This window comes from Tursiops truncatus, chromosome X (assembly GCF_011762595.2).
Source record: "Tursiops truncatus isolate mTurTru1 chromosome X, mTurTru1.mat.Y, whole genome shotgun sequence".
NCBI lineage: Eukaryota > Metazoa > Chordata > Mammalia > Artiodactyla > Delphinidae > Tursiops > Tursiops truncatus.
This window is the reverse complement of record NC_047055.1, coordinates 2,192,504-2,213,422: the sequence shown is the minus strand read 5'-3', so window position 1 is coordinate 2,213,422 and position 20,919 is coordinate 2,192,504. Positions and strand designations below refer to the sequence as shown.

The following is a 20,919-nucleotide window of genomic DNA, read 5'->3' as shown; positions in this document are numbered from 1 at the left end:
TCAGCTGCCCCTGCTCGCCCAAGCCCACCGGGAGCCCCTTGCCCTGACTAACTTTACTAGTTTGCAACTGATGCCTGGACCCCCAAGGCCCGACTTCCAAATCGGTAGCACAAGCCAACACGGGAAGAGGATGACAGGCCCCAGCGTCTGCCCACCGTGCCTCAGCCAGTGCCGGGAAACGCCACGGGGCCGGGGCCTCGGTTCTCTGAGCTCCCGCTAGTGGGGAGGACTGTGGAAGAGCCCAACACCCGCGGCCTGCATCACGGTGCCGGCCAGCACGGTCCTGCAGGTTGACTCCATTCTCCGGTCCAACATGACTGGGCCAGAACATCCTTCTTGCCTCTACCCCCTCGCAAAAATGAAGTCTTTGCTTTCTGCATTGTTTCCTTAAAATGAAGCCAAAGCTCATATTAACTTGCAAAATTATCTTAATATCTTCTAGACTTTTATGACTTTTAACAGTCTTTTACATTGTCTCTTCTGTAGACAATGATTTTCAAGAGACTTGCTTTTATGGTCTTTGCAAAAAAAAGGTTGTTTGTCATGAAAAAAAATACCCACTCTCCTTTTCCATTCATTTTTATGAGTTTCCTTAATAATTGAACTCAGTGATTATGGTTGCAAGTGCAACTGGTGTAAGTGGGTGTGGAAACAAACACGAGGAACTCTTAGTACGCATGCTATTCAAGTGGAGGGTGCAGGCTCGCACAGGTAACTGCTCGGCATGCTGTGAGTCACAGAGAGACATGGAGCTCAGCCGATACCTGGGAAGGCTGCATAACACAGCACCCACCGAATCTGTGTCAAGTTGACGGGCACAGACGGACTGCAAAGGGTTGCTGCTTCTACAAATGGCCACAGGGCCCAGTGATAATCTTCTCAGAAAATGTGTGAGGCAGACACAGTTGTCTCCCCATTTCACTGATGATCCAACTGAGGCCCAGAGAGGTCACTTGATGTGCCCAAGGTCACATAGCCAGAAGCTTAATAAAGCTGTGATTTGAATCAGAGTAATGTGCCCCCCCAGGGAGTGTGCACTTCACCACGAGGCCACGCTGTCCTGGTGTCAGTCAGCTGTAGGATGTGAGTGAGTACCGTACTCCAAGCAACCACTTGAGGACCTCCTTAGTGCCCAGCATCTGTTGGGAACAGAAGCCACCCTCTCGGGGGGTGTAGACATAAGGACGCAAAGTCCTGAACCAAGACCGGGCTTGGCCTCCTTCCACAGGCTGTGCTCACCTGCTGTCTTTACCCCTCTGCTGGATGATCAGGAGGTGCCCAGTGCCAACTCGCAGCCTCATAAGCCTGGACCAGCAGCCACCAGGTAAGGGTGGGGCAACTGCTCAATGACCAATCCCATTGCCAGACGGCCTTAGGCTTCATCCTCACGTCCAGCACCCCAGGGTCCCCCTTGAACCTCTCAGCTCCATGGCATCTTCACATCAGGTGATCACTGCAGGACAGAGGAGGCTGGGCGGCGAACCCACCCACCAGGGGCAGTGGAGGAGTGGGTACAGGTGATAAGTCAGGGGACCCAGACAACTCAGCACCTACCCAGAGGGACCCAAGCTGAGGAGGCAGAGAAGAGGGCATTGAGAAGTGTAGCTTGGGAAGAGACCCTGCTAGGAGAAGTCGGTGGGAAGAATCCCACGGACAGCCAGCCGGCAGCAGAGGGCCCAGCCCCAGGGAGCATGTGGAGGTGGCTGGGGAGGTGCAAAGGTGCAATGGGAGGAGGTTGTGCATTCCCGGGCTGCAGGCTTCTGCCCTATTTCCTCTACCAATCCACCAGTGGGAAGTGGCCATTTTGCTGTGGGTGTGTGCAACATTTAGTAAGGAACGATCGTTCTAGATTCCCACAGAGCCCCGGGAGGTGTAGGTCATGCAAGGACACTGGAACCGCAAACTAGGAGGACACTTCCCCAGGAATTCCAAGCTGGTCACGGCCAGATGTAGGTCCTCCTTTCCTGTGAGAATGCAGCTGGGAAGGGGAAGACCTGGGCTCCAAGTCTCCTTTGGTCTGAGGCTTCAGAAGGTCTGTGTGCTTCCTCCTTCAGCTCTGGTGCCACTTCTCCCTCTGCTGTCCTGGCTGGCAGGAAGAGCAACAGCCCGGCACACCTGGAGGACATGGAGACAGACCCAAAGGGGTAAGGCATCAGCTAACAGTGCTGAGCTCGTGCGGTGGAGAGAGGCGGCTCAAGTGTACATTAGCCTTTGGCTGGGAAGGTGAGGCCAGTGAGGCCCAAGGAACGTGGCGAGGGCTGAAGCCCCAGCTGGAAACCTCTGGCCTCTGCCAGGAAGTCCTCCATAGTCAGGAAGTCAACCACTCTGTCAGTCAGCAACTACTTGGAAGGCACCTGCTCTGTGCTGGAGACGAGTACACAGACAAATCGGACAGGGCTAATGGGGGCAAAACCTGGTCCAGACTGGAACAGGGGAAGGGGGCCCCAGGACAGCCTCATGGGAGAGGTGACTTTTGAGCTGAATCTTGACAGGTGAATAGGAGTTCTCCAAGCAAAGGGTACGGGATGTACAAAGGACTCCAAATAACCTGGTGTTTACTGGGCACTGTAAGTAGCTAAGCGTGGAACATGAGGTTTCTCAAGGTAGGCAGGGGCTATGCCAAAGCATAAAGTAGCCTACCCGGTGAGGGGGACCATAGATGGAACCGTGCCCTGGTAAAAGCCATGAGAGGGAGATTGGATCTTCTTTCAAGTTTTAAGCCAGAGAGGAACACAGTCTGATTTAGGTGTTTAAGAAGTGAGTGAATGTTTGCAATTTCACACCACATTACAGCTACGTTTTTACATTTGTCACCCCTACATAAACCGTGATGCTGGGGGTGGGGTGGGTAATGGATCTCTAAGGTATGAGGCCCTATTATGTGACTTTTTTGTTTCAAACTGCCCTGACAATTAACAGAGTGAAAACAAAAACTGACACCTATAGTGCACTCTGCCAGGTGCTTTACTCTTGCCAGCAACCCTGTGAAATTGATAAGATGGGGAAACTGAGGCATAGAAATGTTAACTGACTTGTCAAGGGATTCCAAATGGCAGAGCTGAGTCGCAACTGAAGAGGTTCTAAGAAAAACCCCAGGAAAAACTTTGAAAAGCTAGTTTATGAACTCTGTTCTTTGGAGCCTATTCTCAAGACCCAGAACCAGTAACTGTCAGATGGTTAATGTGTACAGCATGCCATCTGCACAATCGCGTGTAACATTCCCCAAACTTGGGGAAGGATCTGGCTTCTTATTACGCAGTTTGACAGTGGAGGAAACGGTGGGCTCCTATGAAGAGCAAAGCTAGGAATAGAGCTCAGATCTGGCTAACTGTAGAGCCCAGGCTTAGAACTAATTTTCTCTGATTAAAAGTTCACAAAATCAAAACAAACTTTCTTGATCAGTGTTTCACAACTCTGGCTGCACTTGATAATCACCGGAGAAGTGGTTTGTTTTTTTTTTAAGTATCCTGTGACCCACACGGAGAGATTTAGATTCAATTGTTCTAGGGTAGTGGTTCTGCAACAGGGGCATCTCCCCCACCTCCAACCCCCCAGGAGTCACTTGGCAATGTCTGAAGACACTGTTGATTGCCACAACTGGGAAGAGGGTACTACTGGCAAATAGTGGATGGAGACCAGGGATGCTGCCCAGCGTCCTACAGTGCAGAGGACAGCTCCCACCACAGTTATCGAGTCCAAAATGTCAATAATGGTGAGGCTGACAAACTCTGTCCTAGAGCTGTCACGATGTCATGGGAGGCCAGGAGATTCTGAAATGGGAAGAAAAAAAGGTGGACAGAGTCCCCACCTGCTCTGCATGGAACTGCGCAGGCGGCACAGAACGTGTGCGCTTGCGCACGAGCGCCTGCACGAACTTGTACGCCTGAGCACGCGCGCCGGCACGCACGTGTGCGCCTGCGCACGCGCGCCAGCACGCAATGTGAGCGCCTGCGCACGAGCGCCGGCACGCACCGCACGCGCGCCAGCACGCAATGTGATTGTCCACGCGCGCCGGCACACACTGTACGCCTGTGCACGCGCACCGGCACAGAAGTGTGCGCCTGCGCACGCGCGCCGTCACAGAACGTGTGCGTCTGTGCGTGCGTCCCCGACTCGCGCATGCCTGCACGCTTTTGGGTCTAGACCAGCGTGAGATCGTCCTGTGTGCGCCTGCGCGTGCGTGCTCCGGGAGGGTGCGCGTTTGCGTTCAGCGAGTGTGCGCCTGCGCTCGCCGCCATTTCCTGCAGCCGCGAGCTTGGTCCGGTGTGCGTCGGGAAACGGGACCGTCAACACAGCGAAATGGCTACCATGGGCGTGAGCGGCCTCGGCGGCGCTTCTCCCGCGGTCGTGCCCGCGCCTGCCGCTAGATGGCGCGCGAGGATCACAATTGGGCCGGGCCGGCCGTCTCGGGCACCCTGGGCTCTCCCTGCCCTTCCCCCGATGGCCTGGAGGACGTGGGTGGTTCCACCGGCCCTGGGGCTGAAGCAGTCCCCCCCCCCCCCCGACCACGTGTGCACCCTCGCCGCAGTGCCGGCAGAGGCGGGAGAGAGGAAGGGAGCTCGGTGCCCGGAAGGAGCCAAGGGGGCTGTTTGGCGGGGTGCCCTGGTGTCGGTGGTCTCTGGGCGCTGGCCTTCAGAGCTGGCCGGGGCCAGGAGCTGTGGACACGCGGGGAGGGCGGCTCGACCCTCCAACCACGAGGGACCTCGGGCGGAGATGCTGCTCTGGGCGCTGGGGCTCCGTGGGGAAGGGGCTTGTTCCTAAGAGGTGGGGGAAGGAGGGGAATGGGGTGGGCAGGGACCTCCTGCAGAGCAGTGGAGCTGTCCCAAAGTTGAGGAAGTCTACCCTAGTCTAACTTGGTTTGCTTCATCACGGTACAGGTACAGGAAGAGGTGATATAGTATAGTGAGCACGGACTCCTGTGCCTGGGCTCAAACCTAAGCTCTGTCAGTTACTTGCTATGTGGTTTTGGGTGTCGTGCTCATCTATGTGCTTCAGTTTCCTTACTTGTAGAATAGTGGCCGTAATGGATCCTACCACGCAGGGTTGTTGTGAGGGTTAAATGCGTTTGCATGTAGGACATTTCCTGGCACAAAGTACTATATAAATGTTGGATTCTCCTTTTATAAGACGTTACAGCCAAATAAAGCAGTCCCAGAGGACTGTCTCTTTCCGCCAGAACTATTTAAGGACACTCAGAAAGCTGGCCTCTGGTCCCCTTTACCAGCCGTATTGGCCTGACTTCATTTAATAAGATAGATTAGCTCACCTTCTTCCCACTAAATTTGTGTTATTAGACTTTACATCTAAAGCATCTGCTGTTTTCCTCTGTGTTGCAAGTCTGGGATTTTCAGGTTTCTATTCTCTCTGCATCAGGAACAGGTGAACTTTAACCACATTTGTTTACCGCGGACAACTGTCAACCATTGGAGGAGTGTGATGGAGGTAGCACAAGAGTCGAAGGGGCTGTGTTCTTCCACGTAGAGAGTGTGATTGTGTCCAGAATTGTCAGTGGCTGTGTTAGGTTTCTGGATCTTTGGTCTGGTCACAGCCACAAGTATTACCTTCCCTATCTCTAATTGACTTCCAGGCAATTCATTAGGGGCCTGGAAGACCTCTGGGTTGCTACACTGCTCAGCAAGACTTCCTGTGACTGTTCTACTAAGATTTCCTTGTTATGGGTTAGGTGGGTTATACCGCCTAGAATTGTAGTGAGTCTGCTCTGAGGCCTAGGGTGAAGGAGCCTTATTCATCCACTTGTCCATGTGTCGCAGTGGACATCCAAATTGCTCTTTGCTGAGAATCTTGGCTTTATTCACAGACTTGGTGAGGATAACTTCTGTTACCGTAATTCTGTAGGGGATATGGGTTGATACAGGACTCCGATTAAGTCCATGGTAAAGCTAGCTCAGGGCTTCCAGAATTGGGAAGCAAACTCTTAAGGCCTTCTTGGTTTGCCTTTAGCTCCAGCCTGTATGTCCCAGGCAGGGTGGGGTGGGTGTGTCCGGGCACTCTGGGGTAAGGGGCTGGCACTATCTGAGGAGAGCGTACCCTCCGAAAGGTGTGAGCTCCACTCCCCTTGTTATTCCAGCTTGAAGGCAGCGAGCCTGCCTGCCTACTAGGGGATTCACTTCCATGAATAGAGCCCCGGGGCTGGAGGTGGCTGGTGGTGTGATCTTGTCCTAAGATGCTGTTAGGAGGGTTGAGTTCGGGCTGGGCCAGGATCGAGGTGATGGTGAACTAGATCCTCATCATGTTCTCGATAATCTCACTGAGTCTTGGCCCCGGCCAGTGGGCATATGACATCTTGGGTGCTTGAGGCCACCAGGCAGCAGCGCCGTCCCACGGGACGTGGAGAAGGCGGCAGCACTGAGAACAAGGCCCTCCAAAGCACCTCAGGGTGGGGATGGTGATGGCAGGGATGTGCAGGGGTAGCTGTGATGTGAGGCCAGGAAGGAAGGAAGAGCTCCCAAAGAGCCTGATGCCAAGGACAGCAGGGAAGGCGCTCCCCGCTTGCTGGACTGAGGGCGTGACAAATGCATCTGGGCTCAGGCTTCGTGTAATACACGTGGGGACAGCCGTTGTTGGTGGGAGGGGAGCAGCGGCGCTGGGGTCCCCCTGAGGAAGACACGAGCTCTCCCCGAGGTGGGGGCCATGCCGGGCTCCTGTCTGCCCCACCTCCTGGGAGAGGAGCCTGCTATGGCCACGGGAGGGGATATCGGTGTGTAGTCGGTAACCAAAGGCTTATTCTCCCTCAGTACCTCGGCTGATTTTGAGGAGGAGAATGTGGTCACCCAGGTGGGAGACGCCTGGCAGGGGAGGCCTGGAGCCCAGCAAGATGACCGGGGAGACCCAGCTGCACCCACCCATAAGCCGGCAGACCCCAGCAGCCCCGAGCAGCAGAGCAGCCCCAGGAATCCTGACCAGCACCTGGAAGTGGACAACCAGGCCAGCAGGTAAGGGCCACTCTGTGCTGGACTCCTAGCTGCCTGAACCTGACTTTTGTCAGGGCCCGTAGGCCAGAGCAAACCCTAACACGCCAGGCATGCCAGCTACCTTCTGCAGGTGTGGTGGGCTAGGAGCCCATGGGAGGCTGACAGCACCAAATCTGTTACACCAAACCTGCCGGAGAGAAGGCGCCCAGAGAACCTGCTATCTGGTAGCCACAAGGAGCGTGAAGACCTGGCTTGGCAGAAGGATACGGGGTGCTTTGCCGTTCGTGGGGCTGGAGGATTTCTAAGCTGTGCCTTGTATGGTACCATTTCAGTGTTCTCTTAGCTCTACGGAGATCTTTGCCCAAAGTGGTCATGAGTTTGGGAATAACCCAGAGACGATATACAAGTACTTCGTATGAACCAGTTGTAGGTAGCGGCCATACACACACTGAACACGATGGCCAGGCCCCCAAGCACGCCCTCAGGAAGCAGACAAATACCACAGCAGTAACACCACGGAAGGAACCATTAGTATTTGCTGCGTGCTGAGAACGTGCAGGCCTCCTTCTCATGCCTTATGTGTCCTCACTCATTTAGTTCTCACACCAACCCTATGAGAGAGGTGCTGTTACTATATCTGTTCTATGGTTGGGAGGCTGAGGCGGAGGGACGTTGAATAGCTGGCCAGTAGCCACCCAGCCAGGCAGTGGCCTAACAGGGATTAGAACCCCGGCAGTCAGCCCAGAGCCTGTATTGCTAATCACTGTGCTATATCCGCTGCCTCTCCATTTTTTTTTCTTTTTATTTTATTTTTTTGTGGTACGCGGGCCTCTCACCGTTGTGGCCTCTCCCGTTGCGGAGCACAGGCTCCGGACGCGCAGGCTCTGCGGCCATGGCTCACGGGCCCAGCCACGGCATGTGGGATCTTCCCGGACCGGGGCACGAACCCGTGTCCCCTGCATCGGCAGGCGGCCTCTCAACCACTGCGCCACCAGGGAAGCCCATCCGCTGCCCCTCCAGTTTTGATAAGCCGGCTTCTCCTTGTGTTTCAGGCCTCCTTGCCCACTCAGCTCTTCTGTCCCCTCGACCATCATGCTGTGTATGGGTCAGAGGATGCCAGACACTTGCTATAGCTGTTCAGTCAGAAGTGGATGCTGTTTCCTTCCCCTTGTACTCAGTCGTCTTCTGACTGTCTGGTCCTGTACTTTATCCCCCGTCTGTCTCTCCACGTTCCCATTGGGCCTCCCCTCCCAGCCCGTCCACCTCCTTCAGTCTGCATGGTGCATTCCTGTGTCCTAGAGTGACATAGGACTAGGCACAGGGTGACTGGGCACATTGAGGCAGGGTACCCCACCCAGCCTGGGGTGACAGGGCAGGTACTCTGGGAATGGCTTCCCCGAGGAGAAAGTAGTGTCACGTGCAAAGGTACGAGAGCGATCAGGTCCGCGTGACGTGGTCTGGGAAGATGAGGCTGGGAAGCTGGGCAGGTGCTGTCATGATTGTTCTCTACCCTCCCTCAGCCTTGTGCTCTCCAGAAACTTCACTGGAGGTTGGGGGCAGGGAGCTCATTCCAGGAAGGGGCTGCCCCACCCACTGAGGAGGTGAGCGAGGCTGTGTCTCTCAAGCCCTTGCTAGCCCCATAGCTCTGCTGTAACCAAGTGAGTCATGGGCCAAGGCCCTTGGCTGCAGGGATAGTTCTGGGCACACACTGGAAGGCTGGGGTTTTGCCACCAACTTACAATGTAACCTGGGTCACATAGCCTGGGTTTTCTCATCTATAAAATGAGTACTTCTACCCATTGATCTCAGGAGCCTCAAGGAACAAACAGCTGAGTGATTTTCAAGGGTTGTTTGAAAAGCGTCAGTGTTCTTTTAAACTCTTTGAAGTGGCCGTCTCGGCATTAGCCCCTGATAACCCTGCTGGACCCTGGAAGGCACCAGCTCTCAGTGTCGACACCCTTGCTGCTCCCTCCACTTCTTTCAGGGCGAGGAACCCCTCAAGCTGTATGGTCACCGTTACTGTCACTGCCACCTCTGAGCAGCCTCAGGTTTACGTGCCAGGCTCCCCAAGTGAATTGGAGTCTAACTCAACCAGGTAAGAAGGGACAATCTGGGAGATGTTCTGTGGGCTATTTCCTCCCTGGAGCTAAAGGACTCGGCTTTTGACCCACGTTACTTCCCTGATATTAGCTCTAGTACCTACTCCAATTCTCAGCAGCCCATTGGTCGAGGGGCCACAGAGCGTAGCCCAAGTTCCCCTAATATAAACTCCTGTGTGTGGGCCTGAACAGTCTCCCAATGAGAAGCTGAGGTAGCACTTCCTAGGGCTCTGCCATCCTTTGGACCTTGCTAATGTTTCTTGGGGAACATGCTTGTGAAGTCCAAAGAAATCCCTTTGAGGTCAGGGCCTATGTCTGTCTCTCTCACGTTATCTGTCGTGAGAAGAGGCGCATAACCACTGCCTCACCTGAGCTTCTGTCCTCACCTGCCATCTTAGAGTGCAGGAAGGGAGCCATTACAAGGAGGCTGAGTGAACTGTGTGTGTGTGTGTGTGTGTGTGTGTGTGTGTGTGTGTAGGAGAGATCAGAGGAGCGCCTACTGCCATCAAGCCAGCAGGCTGGAGTGCAGAGCATGAAAATGGGGCCAAATTTGGTGTCATGGTGAGCCCATCGAGAGGTAGACCTTGTTCCCAAAGTTGCCAGGGGCTTGTCCAGGGTGAGGCAACTTCCTGAGCTCACCCTGGAGCTCCAAGAGTGGGAAGGGAGAGGTTGGACTGCTGCTGGATCTTTGACAGTGTAAGATGAGGCTTAGAGGTGATCTCGGTCCCAGGCAGAAGGGAAACAAAATGAGGTCAGAGAGGAGAATGGAAAGTCCACTGGACTGAGGTCTCAGGAGGGTAGCGTCCCACCACTGGCTGCGGGGAGCGTCTTTCTAGCGCTCTCACATCCACACACAGCAGGCTGTAGTCATGGGCTTTGAGTTCAGCCCGAGTCCACAGTGGGCTCAGCAGCCTAGCAGCTCCTGTTCCCTGCTTCTGCTGCCCGCCGGGGGCTACAGCACCAGCGCCTCTGCGCCCAGGCATTCCCATGAGCTCCTGCACTTCCTTCAAACAAAATGGGGGTCCTTCCTGTCCTGGACCCCTGCTTTGGGTCAGGCCCAGTCCCCTGGAATCTTCCAGTATACCTCTTTCAGTTCTGCTGTGGTTTTTTTCTACAGCAAAGGGATTCTCTTTATGAAGGAGTACGTGAATGCTGGTGAGGTATCTTCCGGGAAGCCACTGTCTTCATTCTACAGCAGGTGAGAAGTCCCAGATCTTTCCATGTCACGGCCTTCTCCTGCCAGGCCCTGTGTTGTCCTCATTCCTGCATCCCCAGTACCTCATTAAGTACTTCACCCAGAGTACCTTCTGTGTAATCATTTATTGAATAGGTAGATGATTTAATTGCTCACGGACAAGATTTATGCGTTTCCAGACGTTCTGCCTGACTCGGTGCCTTTGCGCTCCCCTTTTGTCATTAACTCATCCTACACTCCACCTCCAGCAGCAGCCGTTTCTGCCTGTATTTGTTTCTCGGTAGACTACAGGCTTTCTTTTGTGAAATCCTGAGAGCATCACTCATGACAGAGCTGGTGAGGCCCCTAAGAACCATCTAGTTAATTCCATCCTGTTCCAGAACTCAGGGCTCCTCTCTTCAGCTCGCACGCTCCTTCCAGCATGCCAGGTTGCCTCATCTGAACACACATTGCTTGCTTCCGGATGCCACCTCAGCTGAAAACTAACCCACACTGAGACAGTGTATTCCTGGGATTTTTTTTTTATGACACGTCCATCACCCCACTGCTAGGGCGAGGATTTTAGTAACAGAGAGGTGCATCCTGGCCTTATTTCAGGATTGGGCCTCTGGGGACTCCAGACCAGCTTTCACTGCTGCTGCGGAATGATGATCATGGGCGTAGGGGTCAAATTCAAGTGTCTGCTCAGCCCCCATTTGTTGGGTCATTTTGGAGAAGACACTCAACCTTTATGAGCCTCAGCTTCTTCACTTGTAACTCCTTAGAGTGATTTTTCCTAGTAGCTTTATTGAGATATAATTAATATATCATAAAATTCACTCTTTAAAGTGTACAGTCCAGTGGTTTTTTGGTATATTTACAATGTTGTGCAATCATCACCACCATCCAATTCCAGGACGTTTTTATCACACAAAAAGGGAACCCCAGACCCATTAGCAGCGCCCCCAGCACCACAAGCCACAGCCCCTGGCCACCACTATTTTCTGTCTCTAGCTTTTTTCAGGGAGGTGGTTTTTTGTTTTTGTTTGTTTGTTTGGGGTTTTTTTTTGACATGCCACGCAGCATGTGGGATCTTATTAGTTCCCTAGCCAAGGATCGAACCTGTGCCCCCTGCAGTGGAAGCTCGGAGTCTTAACCACTGGACCGCCAGGGAAGTCCCCTTGCTGTGGCGCCATCTAGCGTTTGCCCCTATGAACTCTGTCCATCTCCTGGTTTTTCTTCTTCCAGTCCCACCAGTATTTTGTTTAATGGGGCACTTAGAGTTGTGTAGTCCAGCGTGTTTTCGCCTTTTGCTTTACCTTCCAGGAGGCTTAGAGGTAAGCTTAAATCTCAAAAGAAATCAGAAGCTGGGCTGAAATTCTGGCTCACCCCTTACTCCAAGCATGACCTTAGGCAGGTCACTTAACCTCAGAAGGTCATCACACAGCTCCTGTTAGCATGACAGCTTCACTAAGCCATATCCCAGAGCTTGTAGCTAGTTGCCCTTCCCTGGAAATAGTTTTTTTGATCATTATTTTTTATTATAAAAAGTCATATTATTGAAAAATGAAGATGCGAAAAGGAGAAAAACAAATTAAAAATCACCCCTAATTCCACTGTGTAACCCAGCACAGTATTATGTTGGAATGTTTCCTTGTTTTTTTTGTTCCCATTCTTAGTTGATTCCTGCAGTGAGTGGGCCCCTGGCGATTGTCACATTATAACCGAGGGCCGTATGTGGGGAGAAAAGCCATGGTCCTTTCCCACTGGTCCGTGAAACTGACAGTTCTCCAGAACCCTAGCCACCCCCTTCTCATCTCCTCACCACAGCAGGTCTTCTTTGCCCCCAGAGAATTATGCCTCGTTGGCACCAAGTTCATTTGGCATAACAGATGATGGCTGGTCATGCAGAGTCATGTGTTAATCAGAAAAGCATTCTCCACTCATGACTGCTCTCCTCTCTCCCATCACACTCCCTGCAGCGTCAGCAGCATTGAGGACTCACACAACATGGAGAAGAAACTCCCACATGACAGTACTCCATACTCTGAGAGGTAAGTCTGCTGTGTTACCAGGGAGCTCACAGGTCTCCAGAAGGAGAAGCAGGTGAGGGAGATTTACACGCTGAAAGTCCATTTGCTTTTGTCTGCCGCTTTGCTACTTCTGGTCCACTTCCAGATGGGATGTGTCACACCACAGCATAGGGCACTGCTTCCCTCATCAGGCTGTCACACTTGTGGCAATGAAAGCCTTTGAATCCAGCTAAGACCAAAGGGCAAAAACAGTGAGTTAGTGGCAGAGCTAGGGCTAAACCCCAGGGCCCTGAGTACTCCCAGGTAAGGGGTGTTTCCACTCTGCCATCTGACTAACTGTGGGCTGGGACTGGTGGTCGCAAAATAGGAGGGAGGAACAGGGCTGTGACGAGGGCAACACTGTCAAGAGCCCGAGCCCTGGACCAGCAGCAAGGCAGGCAGGGACTTTTGACAGGTTCTGTCTGAGGAGGAAAACCAGGGGGTGACTTGAGGAACAAAGTCAGGGATCCTGGAACTGGGGAGATACTCAATCTACAAGTCGGTGTCTAGGACTTCAGTATGAGATCCCAGCAGGCTCTACAGCCGCACTGATTTTGTGATAGTCCTTGGACCCATGCTGCCTCTGTGGTACTCCAGGTAGGACTCAGTGCTCCCAGGCATGAAGAGAAGGGCCATCAAGACAAGGGGCCAGGTGGAGCATACAGAGACGTGTCTCCTGTAGGAGAAGACGTATGTCTTCCTATTCTAGGTGGGAACAGCCCCCCAAGCAGATATGCTAGGCAGAGGGACAGAAGCAAGCAAGCTGCCTGGAATAAGAATCAGATCGTGGTGTCCAAACATACGATAGAGAGTAGGGTGAAGACACAGGACTGGTTTCTGGAAACAGTGTGACGGTCTACAGTGGGCTGCGGTCCAGTCTGGCCCAAGGCTATGTGGCCAGTTCACAGCACAGGAAAAGATGGCAGGCTGGGAATCCTGGCAGCAGCCTAAGCCTGGCTACGTCAGACCACAGGACCTGGCTGCGTCACAGCAATAGTCTGCGTACCAGCCTGACCGCGGATTCTTGTTTTTCATTTCCCAGAACAAGTGGAGGGGTCTGTACTTACTGCAACCAGGAGATCGGAGACTGTCCAAAGATTACCTTGGAACATCTCGGCCTTTGCTGCCATGACTATTGCTTTAAGGTAAGGAAGACAGGTGGTGTTGCTGAGAACGTCATCCAGAGCTGGGGAGCCTTTATGGGTGCAGAGAGTGTGGAGAAGGCTTTGTCTCTGTATGAATGTGCTCCATCTCAAAGGCTGTGCAGAACTGGGAGCTGAATGGGCTCCCAAGTCAAAAGGAGTACTATGTGCTTAATACTTTGAGGGAAACAAAAGCATTCTTCTGGGGAAAGACTATTCCCAGCAGACAGCCAACAAGTACATAGGCCCTGGGGCAGCAGCATGGAGTAGTTTAGCTCGCGTGGCTGGAATGACATGAGTGAGGGGTGAGTGGTAGGAGATAAAGTCTAAAGGATGGCTAAGAACTGGATCATGCAGGCCTTTCAGGACACAGAGAGACTTTGGGTTTTATTCTGAACGCAGTTGGAACCTACTGGATGGTTTGGGTCGTGGAGAGACAGGGTCTGACTCATGCTTTTCAAAGGATCCCTCTGACTGCTAGGTGAAGGAGCGAATGTAGAGGGGCAGGAATGGGAAAAGGGAGATCAGTTAGGAAACTGCTGCAGTAGATCAAGCTAGAGAAAGCAGTCACTTGATTAGGGAGTTGGCAGGGGACATGTCAGGATGGTGCCTGGATCGGGGATACTGTTTGAAAATAGAGCTGGTAGGTTGTGGCTATGAGAAAATGAGAGGAGTCAAAGGAGATTGCAAAGTTTGGGGCCCAGGCCATTAGCTGAAAGGATGGTGGCACCTTTTACCGAGAAGGGAAGGACTAGAGGGGAGCAGGTTTGAGCAGAGGGAAGGCAGAGATGAGTGAAATTGAAGATGCCTCAGTGAGAGCTATGTGAGGAGCTCACATGGTCGTTTGGATATGTGAGTTTGTGTTCCAGGGTAAGGCTGGAGCTGGGAGTCCGCAGGGCATGCTTTTTCCCTGAGCTGTCCCTGACCTGATGAAATCACCTAAGGTGTGAGTGGGTGGAGAGGGGGGCTGACGCTGAGCCTTGTGGCTTTCTAGCATTTAGAGGTTGGGAAGAGGAGGGGGTCCACAGAGGAGGGTGAGAAGTAACACAGAGTGCAATGCCCCAAGTGACACAGTTTCTCCGAAGACTGCATTGGTCACCCTGTCAGTGGTTGCCGAGAGATCAAATGGGATGAAGCCTGAGAACTGACCTTGAATTTTGCAGCATGGTGGTCATCTGTGACCTCAGTTGGAGCAGTTTTGCTGGAGTGAGGGGGATAGAAGGTTGACTGGAGTGGGCTCATGTGGAAATGGACAGAGTGAGCCTGGAAGACTCTCCTGATGGGTTGGCTTTGTAAGGGAGCAGTGCAAGCAGACAGTGGGGCAGAGGTGCCAGGCATGGGTTGGTGCAGATGGGAGCGATACAGTAGTGAGCAGACACTGATGACACAGGAGAAAGAGATGTTGATGGTGATCATGATGTACGTCTGTAGGAGAGAAAGATGGGTACCAGTTGACACATGGCAGGAATAGGAAAGGCCAAATCTCTGCGTCACATACAGAGAGGTTCCCAAGTTGGCTGGTGGAAGAATGAAGAACTTCAGTACTTGCTTCTGTTTTCTCAGTCGATTAGAAAACATGATCATCTATGAGTGAGGGTGGGCAAGGGGTGTTGGACACTCGAGAAGAAAGGGGAGTCTGTGAAATGTTGTCTCAGAGACAGGGAGGGTGGATGGGCTGTGCAGAGCCCGCTTGAAGGGAGGGCTCGTTCGTTCCTATGGAGACCGGTCAGCATGTACTGTGTTGTTCCCTAGCCAGGCTCAGCCACAAGGGTGAAGCAGGGGCAGTTGCATTTACTGGGGCGGAGATTATGCCAGGTGAGTTGGCAGGGTTTGGTCTGTGTGCAACGGAACAGTAACAGTGAGGCGGCGAGCTGGTCCAGTAATGGAGGCTCCAGCGGTGGCAGAGGCCAGCCAAATAAGCCGGAGGACATGGAAGTCAAGCAGTGGGGTTGTAACGAGATCTAGAGCAGCAGTTCTCACTCTGGAGTGTGCATCTCACACTTGACCAGCCCCTGAAGGGCTTGTTAAGACACAGAGTGCTGGGCCCCAGCCCAGTATCTAACTCAGTACGTCTGGGTGGGACCTGAGAATTGGCCTCTCTAACAAGTTTCCAGGCAATGCTGAGGCTGCTTGTCCACATGGAGTCTGGCCAGAGCAGTGGCCGAGGTAGAGAGGGGCCCAGAACATTGGAGGAAGGGAACAAGAGGCCACGTGGTGGGAAGCTCTTCCATCTGCGTGGATCCAGAATTGACTCAGGAGTGCTGCAGGGAGAGACTGTGACATGTCGTTTGGCAAAGAACATTCTGTTTCCCTGATTCCTGGACTTACATGAAAACTTATTAGAAACTATTATGAACAATTACATACCAATAAATTGGACACCCTAGAAGAGGTGGATAAATCCTTAGAAACATACAACCTACCAAGACAGAACCAAGAAGAAATTGGAAGCTTGAACAGACGAATAATAAATAAGAAGATTGACTCAGTAACCAAACACCTCTCAACAAAGAAAAACTCAAGGCTGGGTCTTCACAGGCAAGTCTACCAAACATTTAAAGAAAAATTAATACCAATCCTTTTTATACCCTTCCAGAAATGGAAGAAAGAACACTTCCAAACTCATTTTATGAAGTTAGCATTATCCTGACACCAAAGCCAGGCAAAAAATTAGAAATAGAGCTACCAGATGATCCAGCAATCCCACTTCTGTGTATATACACAAAGGAATTGAAATCAGGATCTCAAAGAGGTGTCTGTATTCTCTGTTCATTGCAGCATTGTTAACAATAGCCAAAACATGGAAGCAACCTGATTGTGCGTTGCCTGATGAATGGCTGAAGAAAATGTGGTATATAGGGACTTCCCTGGTGGCACAGTGGTTAAGAATCCGCCTGCCAATGCAGGGGACACGGGTTCGAGCCCTGGTCCGGGAAGGTCCCACATGCCACGGAACCACTAAGCCCGTGCACCACAACTACTGAGCCTGTGCCCTAGAGCCCCACGAGCCACAACTACTGAGCCCACGTGCCACAACTACTGAAGCCCGTGCACCTAGGGCCTGTGCTCCGCGACAAGATAAGCCACTGCAATGAGAAGCCCATGCACTGCAATGAAGAGCAGCCCCCACCTGCACAACTAGAGAAAGCCCATGCGCAGCAACGAAGACCCGACGCAGCCAAAAATACATTAAAAAAATAAAATGTGGTATATACACAAAAGGGGATATTATTCAGCCTTTAAAGAAAGAAGGAAATCCTGCCATTTGCAACAACATGGATGAACGTGGAGGACACTGTGCTAAGTGAAGGAAGCCAGACACAGAAGGACAAATACTACCTAGTACCACTTATGTGAGGAATCTAAAACAGCCAAACCCATAGAAGAGAGTAGAAGGGTGGTTGCCAGGGGCTGGGGAGGGGGAAATGGGGAGGTGATGGTCAAAGGGTACAACGTGTCAGGTACCCAAGATAAGTAAGTTCTAGAGATCTAGAATATTTTGTCAATTTTTGGTTATATACATTAATTACAGGGCACCCCGTTAAACAGAGAGCAAAATTACGGGAGTCTCAGACCTAAGCAACTGTGGGCACATTTGGTCTCACAGAGCCAAGTGTTGGGTTAAGGGTGCAGTTGGAGTGGGTTGGGGTCCCAGGAAGGCTTTGTGAGGGAGGTGGGTCCAGAGTCAGAGGTGAAGAGGCGTCCAAGGGTATTTTCCAGGTGGCTAAACAGGTCTCCATCGTGCGTACAGAGGGAATAGGGATGAAGAGGCAGGCAGGAGGCTGGCAGGCCTGGGAGGAGGAGGCACAGAACGGCAGGGATTTTATTTTAAACTTGCCTGATTGGAGCTCACACAGGGCTGGGGAACTTGGAGTTGTGGCAAAATAGGCCTGATATTCTTGGGGAATTCTTGGAATGTGGGCAGGGTGCCTGAGAGCCACCCCTGGGGTCCATGAGCACAGAGGTGAAGAGGATATTATTTTCGTAAGATCACACAGCTGCTCAGAACCGAGGGTGGAAATCCCGGTTCCGATATCAGAGCCAGTGTTGTCTCAGCTACACCCTGCAGCCTCCCAGGATATGCCATTCCATTGCTCAAGTTCATTTGTATAAACTAATCTGTCACTATCCTTAACTGTAGGTTTATCTTACCTTTGTTAGATTGACATAACATTTTAAAATACTAGTTTGTAGGGGACTTCCCTGCTGGTCCAGTGGGTAAGCCTCCGCGCTCCCAATGCAGGGGGCCCCAGTTCAATCCCTGGTCAGGGAACTAGATCCCTCATGCATGCCTTAGCTAAGAGTCCGCATGCCACAACTAAGAGTCCGCATGCCGCAACTAAAGATCCTGCGTGCCACAACTAAGACCTGGTGCAGCCAAAATAAATAAATAAATGAACATTAAAATAAATAAATACTAAAATAAATAAATAAAATGGAATACTAGTTTGTTTTGTTATATTTAGGAAGAAAGAGCAGACATTTATGGCCACAGCATCACAACAACCTTTTAGGGTCCCTGTTCTCCGCAGTGTGAGGAATGTTGCAAGCCCAGATTGTTGATTTTTTTCCTGTGTTCCCAGAGGTGACCCCCTAAATGGATCAGCACCATTAGCTGGCTAAGTTGAGGTTCAAGTCCTGGTCTACAGTAACTAGAATCACAGAGGGCTGATAAATTTACAGTGAAAAAATGGCCAGGAGGATAGCCTCATCCACCAGAGGGCAGACAGCAGAAGCAAGAAGAACTACAGTCCTGCAGCCTGTGGGACAGAAACCACATTCACGGAAAGACAGACAAGATGAAAAGGCTGAGGGCTATGTACCAGATGAAGGAACAAGATAAAACCCCAGAAAAGCAACTGAATGAAGTGGAGATAGGCAACCTTCCAGAAAAAGAATTCAGAATAATGATAGGGAAGATGATCCAGGACCTCGGAAAAAGAATGGAGGCAAAGATCAAGAAGATGCAAGAAATGTTTAACAAAGACCTAGAAGAATTAAAGGACAAACAAACAGAGATGAACATTACAGTAACGGAAATGAAAACTACACTAGAAGGAATCAATAGCAGAATAACTGAGGCAGAAGAATGGATAAGTGACCTGGAAGACAGAATGGTGGAATTCACTGCCACGGAAGAAAATAAAGAAAAAAGAATGAAAAGAAATGAAGACAGCCTAAGAGACCTCTGGGACAACACTAAACGCAACAACATTCGCATTATAGGGGTCCCAAAAGGACAAGAGAGAGAGAAAGGGCCGGAGAAAATACTTGAAGAAATTATAGTCAAAAACTTCCCGACGTCCGTGCCCGAGGCTCGTGGGTCTGCGGCCGCAGTGCGTGGTGCCGGAGCTTGAGGGGGTGGGGGTTGGGGGTGGGCTGGCTGCCACCATGGCCGGGAGTCAGGACATGTTCGACGCCATCGTGATGGCGGATGAGAGGTTATGATGGTGCCAATTACACAGCTGGGCCTTCAAAGTTAGAGCCACAGTCACGGTACATTTTGTGATCATCTGATGACGTTTCTCCTTGCTAGTCTCCTGAGATGTGATGGAAAGCCCAGTTTCATGGGGAAGGTTATCAGGAAGGCTATGAAGAAGGAAGTATTTTGGGTATGATTGAAGGAAGACAGTATGGCATGTTACATGGAGCTAAAATCGGATCTGAGATCGGGTGCTACCAAGGTTTTGCTTTTGCGTGGAGATGTCTCCTAAACGGCTGGGCCACTGAGAAAGACAGCAAAGAGATGAAGGTCTTAGAATCGTTGATTGGAATGATTCAGAAATTCCCTTATGATGACCCTACTTATGATAAACTTCATGAAGACTTAGACAGAATTAGAGGGAAATTTAAGCAGCTTTGTTCATTACTAAACATCCAGCCCGACTTTAAAATTAGTGCAGAAGGTTCCAGACTTTCATCTTGAGGATGACAGACGCACAAAGATGAAACGTCAGGGAACAGATGTTCATACGTTAAGTGTTTAAAAATGTGATTAAGGGCAAAACAATGATGGGGGATTCATTGTTTTGCAGGGAGGGTTCCAGCTTGGCCGCTGAAAGGGCTTCCTTCCCCCGAGGTCTGCCGGGTGGCCTCGATGCCCCCCACGGGGCCCCTCCGCATAGGCCCGTCCTTTGTTGGGCCCTGTCTGCTCTGCAGCATGAACGTGGCCCTGGCAGAGTCCTCACCGGGCTGCTCTTCTCTGGTCCAGGGTCCAGGCCCCAGGCTCACGGGTTCTCGTCATCTGGCAGGCCTGGCTGGATCTAGACTTGGGTTGGCTCTGGATATGATAAACCTCGCCTTTACCCCCCCGGGCTTTGGTCAGCGCTCAGAGGGACGGTTTTTTAAAAAATGAGAGCCACAGGGTTGACACAAAGCAGGTTAATGGGAAGGAGTGATGGGTACTGGACATTTATTGACCCTTGAGATGTACCAGTGCTGTGACCTGCTTCTCATGTTTTATTTAGTCCCTTCAGGAGCCCATGAGGTAGGCGTTATTCCCATTTTATAGACAAGGAAACTGAGGCCCAAGAGACTGCCTGGTCCAAGGGCAGTGGGCGGCAGAACTGGGACTCCAGCCCTGTCTCCTGGTGCCCGCTCTGGAATGCACAGTCGCACCCACAGTCTCGGGGTCCCTACCCGCAGGTCCTCGCTATGCCCCGTGGAGCCCTGGGGCATCTCATGTCACCATGGACATGGGCGTCTGGCTGAGAGGAGCAGAGGCCAGCCTTGTCCCCAGGAAGCCGGGACGAGCTCTTCCTGTGTCCCCAGGTGGGTGGGGCTCTGCAGCATCAAAAATGGTCAAGGGGAGGAGACTTTAAGGCCACCATTCTACGTGCAGAAACTTTGGAGCCTTACTGCATGCAGCTTCCTTCTAGTGTGAGTTCTTCTGTCTTCTGCCCGGACTTAAAAGGCATCATCTGTACACGGTGCACGGCCTCAGGTGCGCCTTCGTCACAGACACCAGCAGCGCTTATCTCGGGCTGGTGGGATGGAGGGGCTTTTGTTGTCGTTTACCTGGGTGGATTTTTGTGCTTCCTAAGCTATCTGTTTAGATAATGTATTATTTTTATAATTGAAAAAAATAAAGAGTGTATTTTAAAGCAGAAAAAAAAAATTCCCTAACATGGGAAAGGAAATAGCCACCCAAGTCCAGGAAATGCAGAGAGTCCCATACAGGATAAACCCAATGAGAAACATGCCGAGAAAAAGACAAAGAAGAATTATTGAAAGCAGCAAGGGAAAAACGACAAATAGCATACAGAGGAACTCCCACAAGGTTAACAGCTGATTTCTCAGCAGAAACTCTACAAGCCAGAAGGGAGTGGCATGATATACTTAAAGTGATGAAAGGGAAGAACCTACAACCAAGATTACTCTGCCCGGCAATATCATCAGATTCGATGGAGAAATCAAAAGCTTTACAGACAAGCAAAAGCTAAGAGAATTCAGCACCACCAAACCAGCTCTACAACAAATGCTAAAGGAACTTCTCTAAGT

General features: G+C 51.6%; 1 protein-coding gene across 7 annotated transcripts in view; it reads left to right on the top strand.

Annotated features, from left to right (window-relative positions):
- ZNF185 (zinc finger protein 185 with LIM domain) overlaps positions 1-20,919 on the top strand; it is a 68,957-nt gene that overhangs the window by 28,083 nt on the left and 19,955 nt on the right. For all 7 annotated transcript variants that reach the window (XM_033849362.2, XM_033849364.2, XM_033849365.2 and 4 more), the window contains 7 exons: positions 1,229-1,324; positions 2,055-2,144; positions 6,756-6,953; positions 8,917-9,027; positions 10,149-10,229; positions 12,188-12,259; positions 13,320-13,422. In XM_033849362.2, coding sequence (XP_033705253.1) covers positions 1,229-1,324; positions 2,055-2,144; positions 6,756-6,953; positions 8,917-9,027; positions 10,149-10,229; positions 12,188-12,259; positions 13,320-13,422 — 751 coding nt within the window. The remainder of the gene's footprint in view (positions 1-1,228; positions 1,325-2,054; positions 2,145-6,755; positions 6,954-8,916; positions 9,028-10,148; positions 10,230-12,187; positions 12,260-13,319; positions 13,423-20,919) is intronic.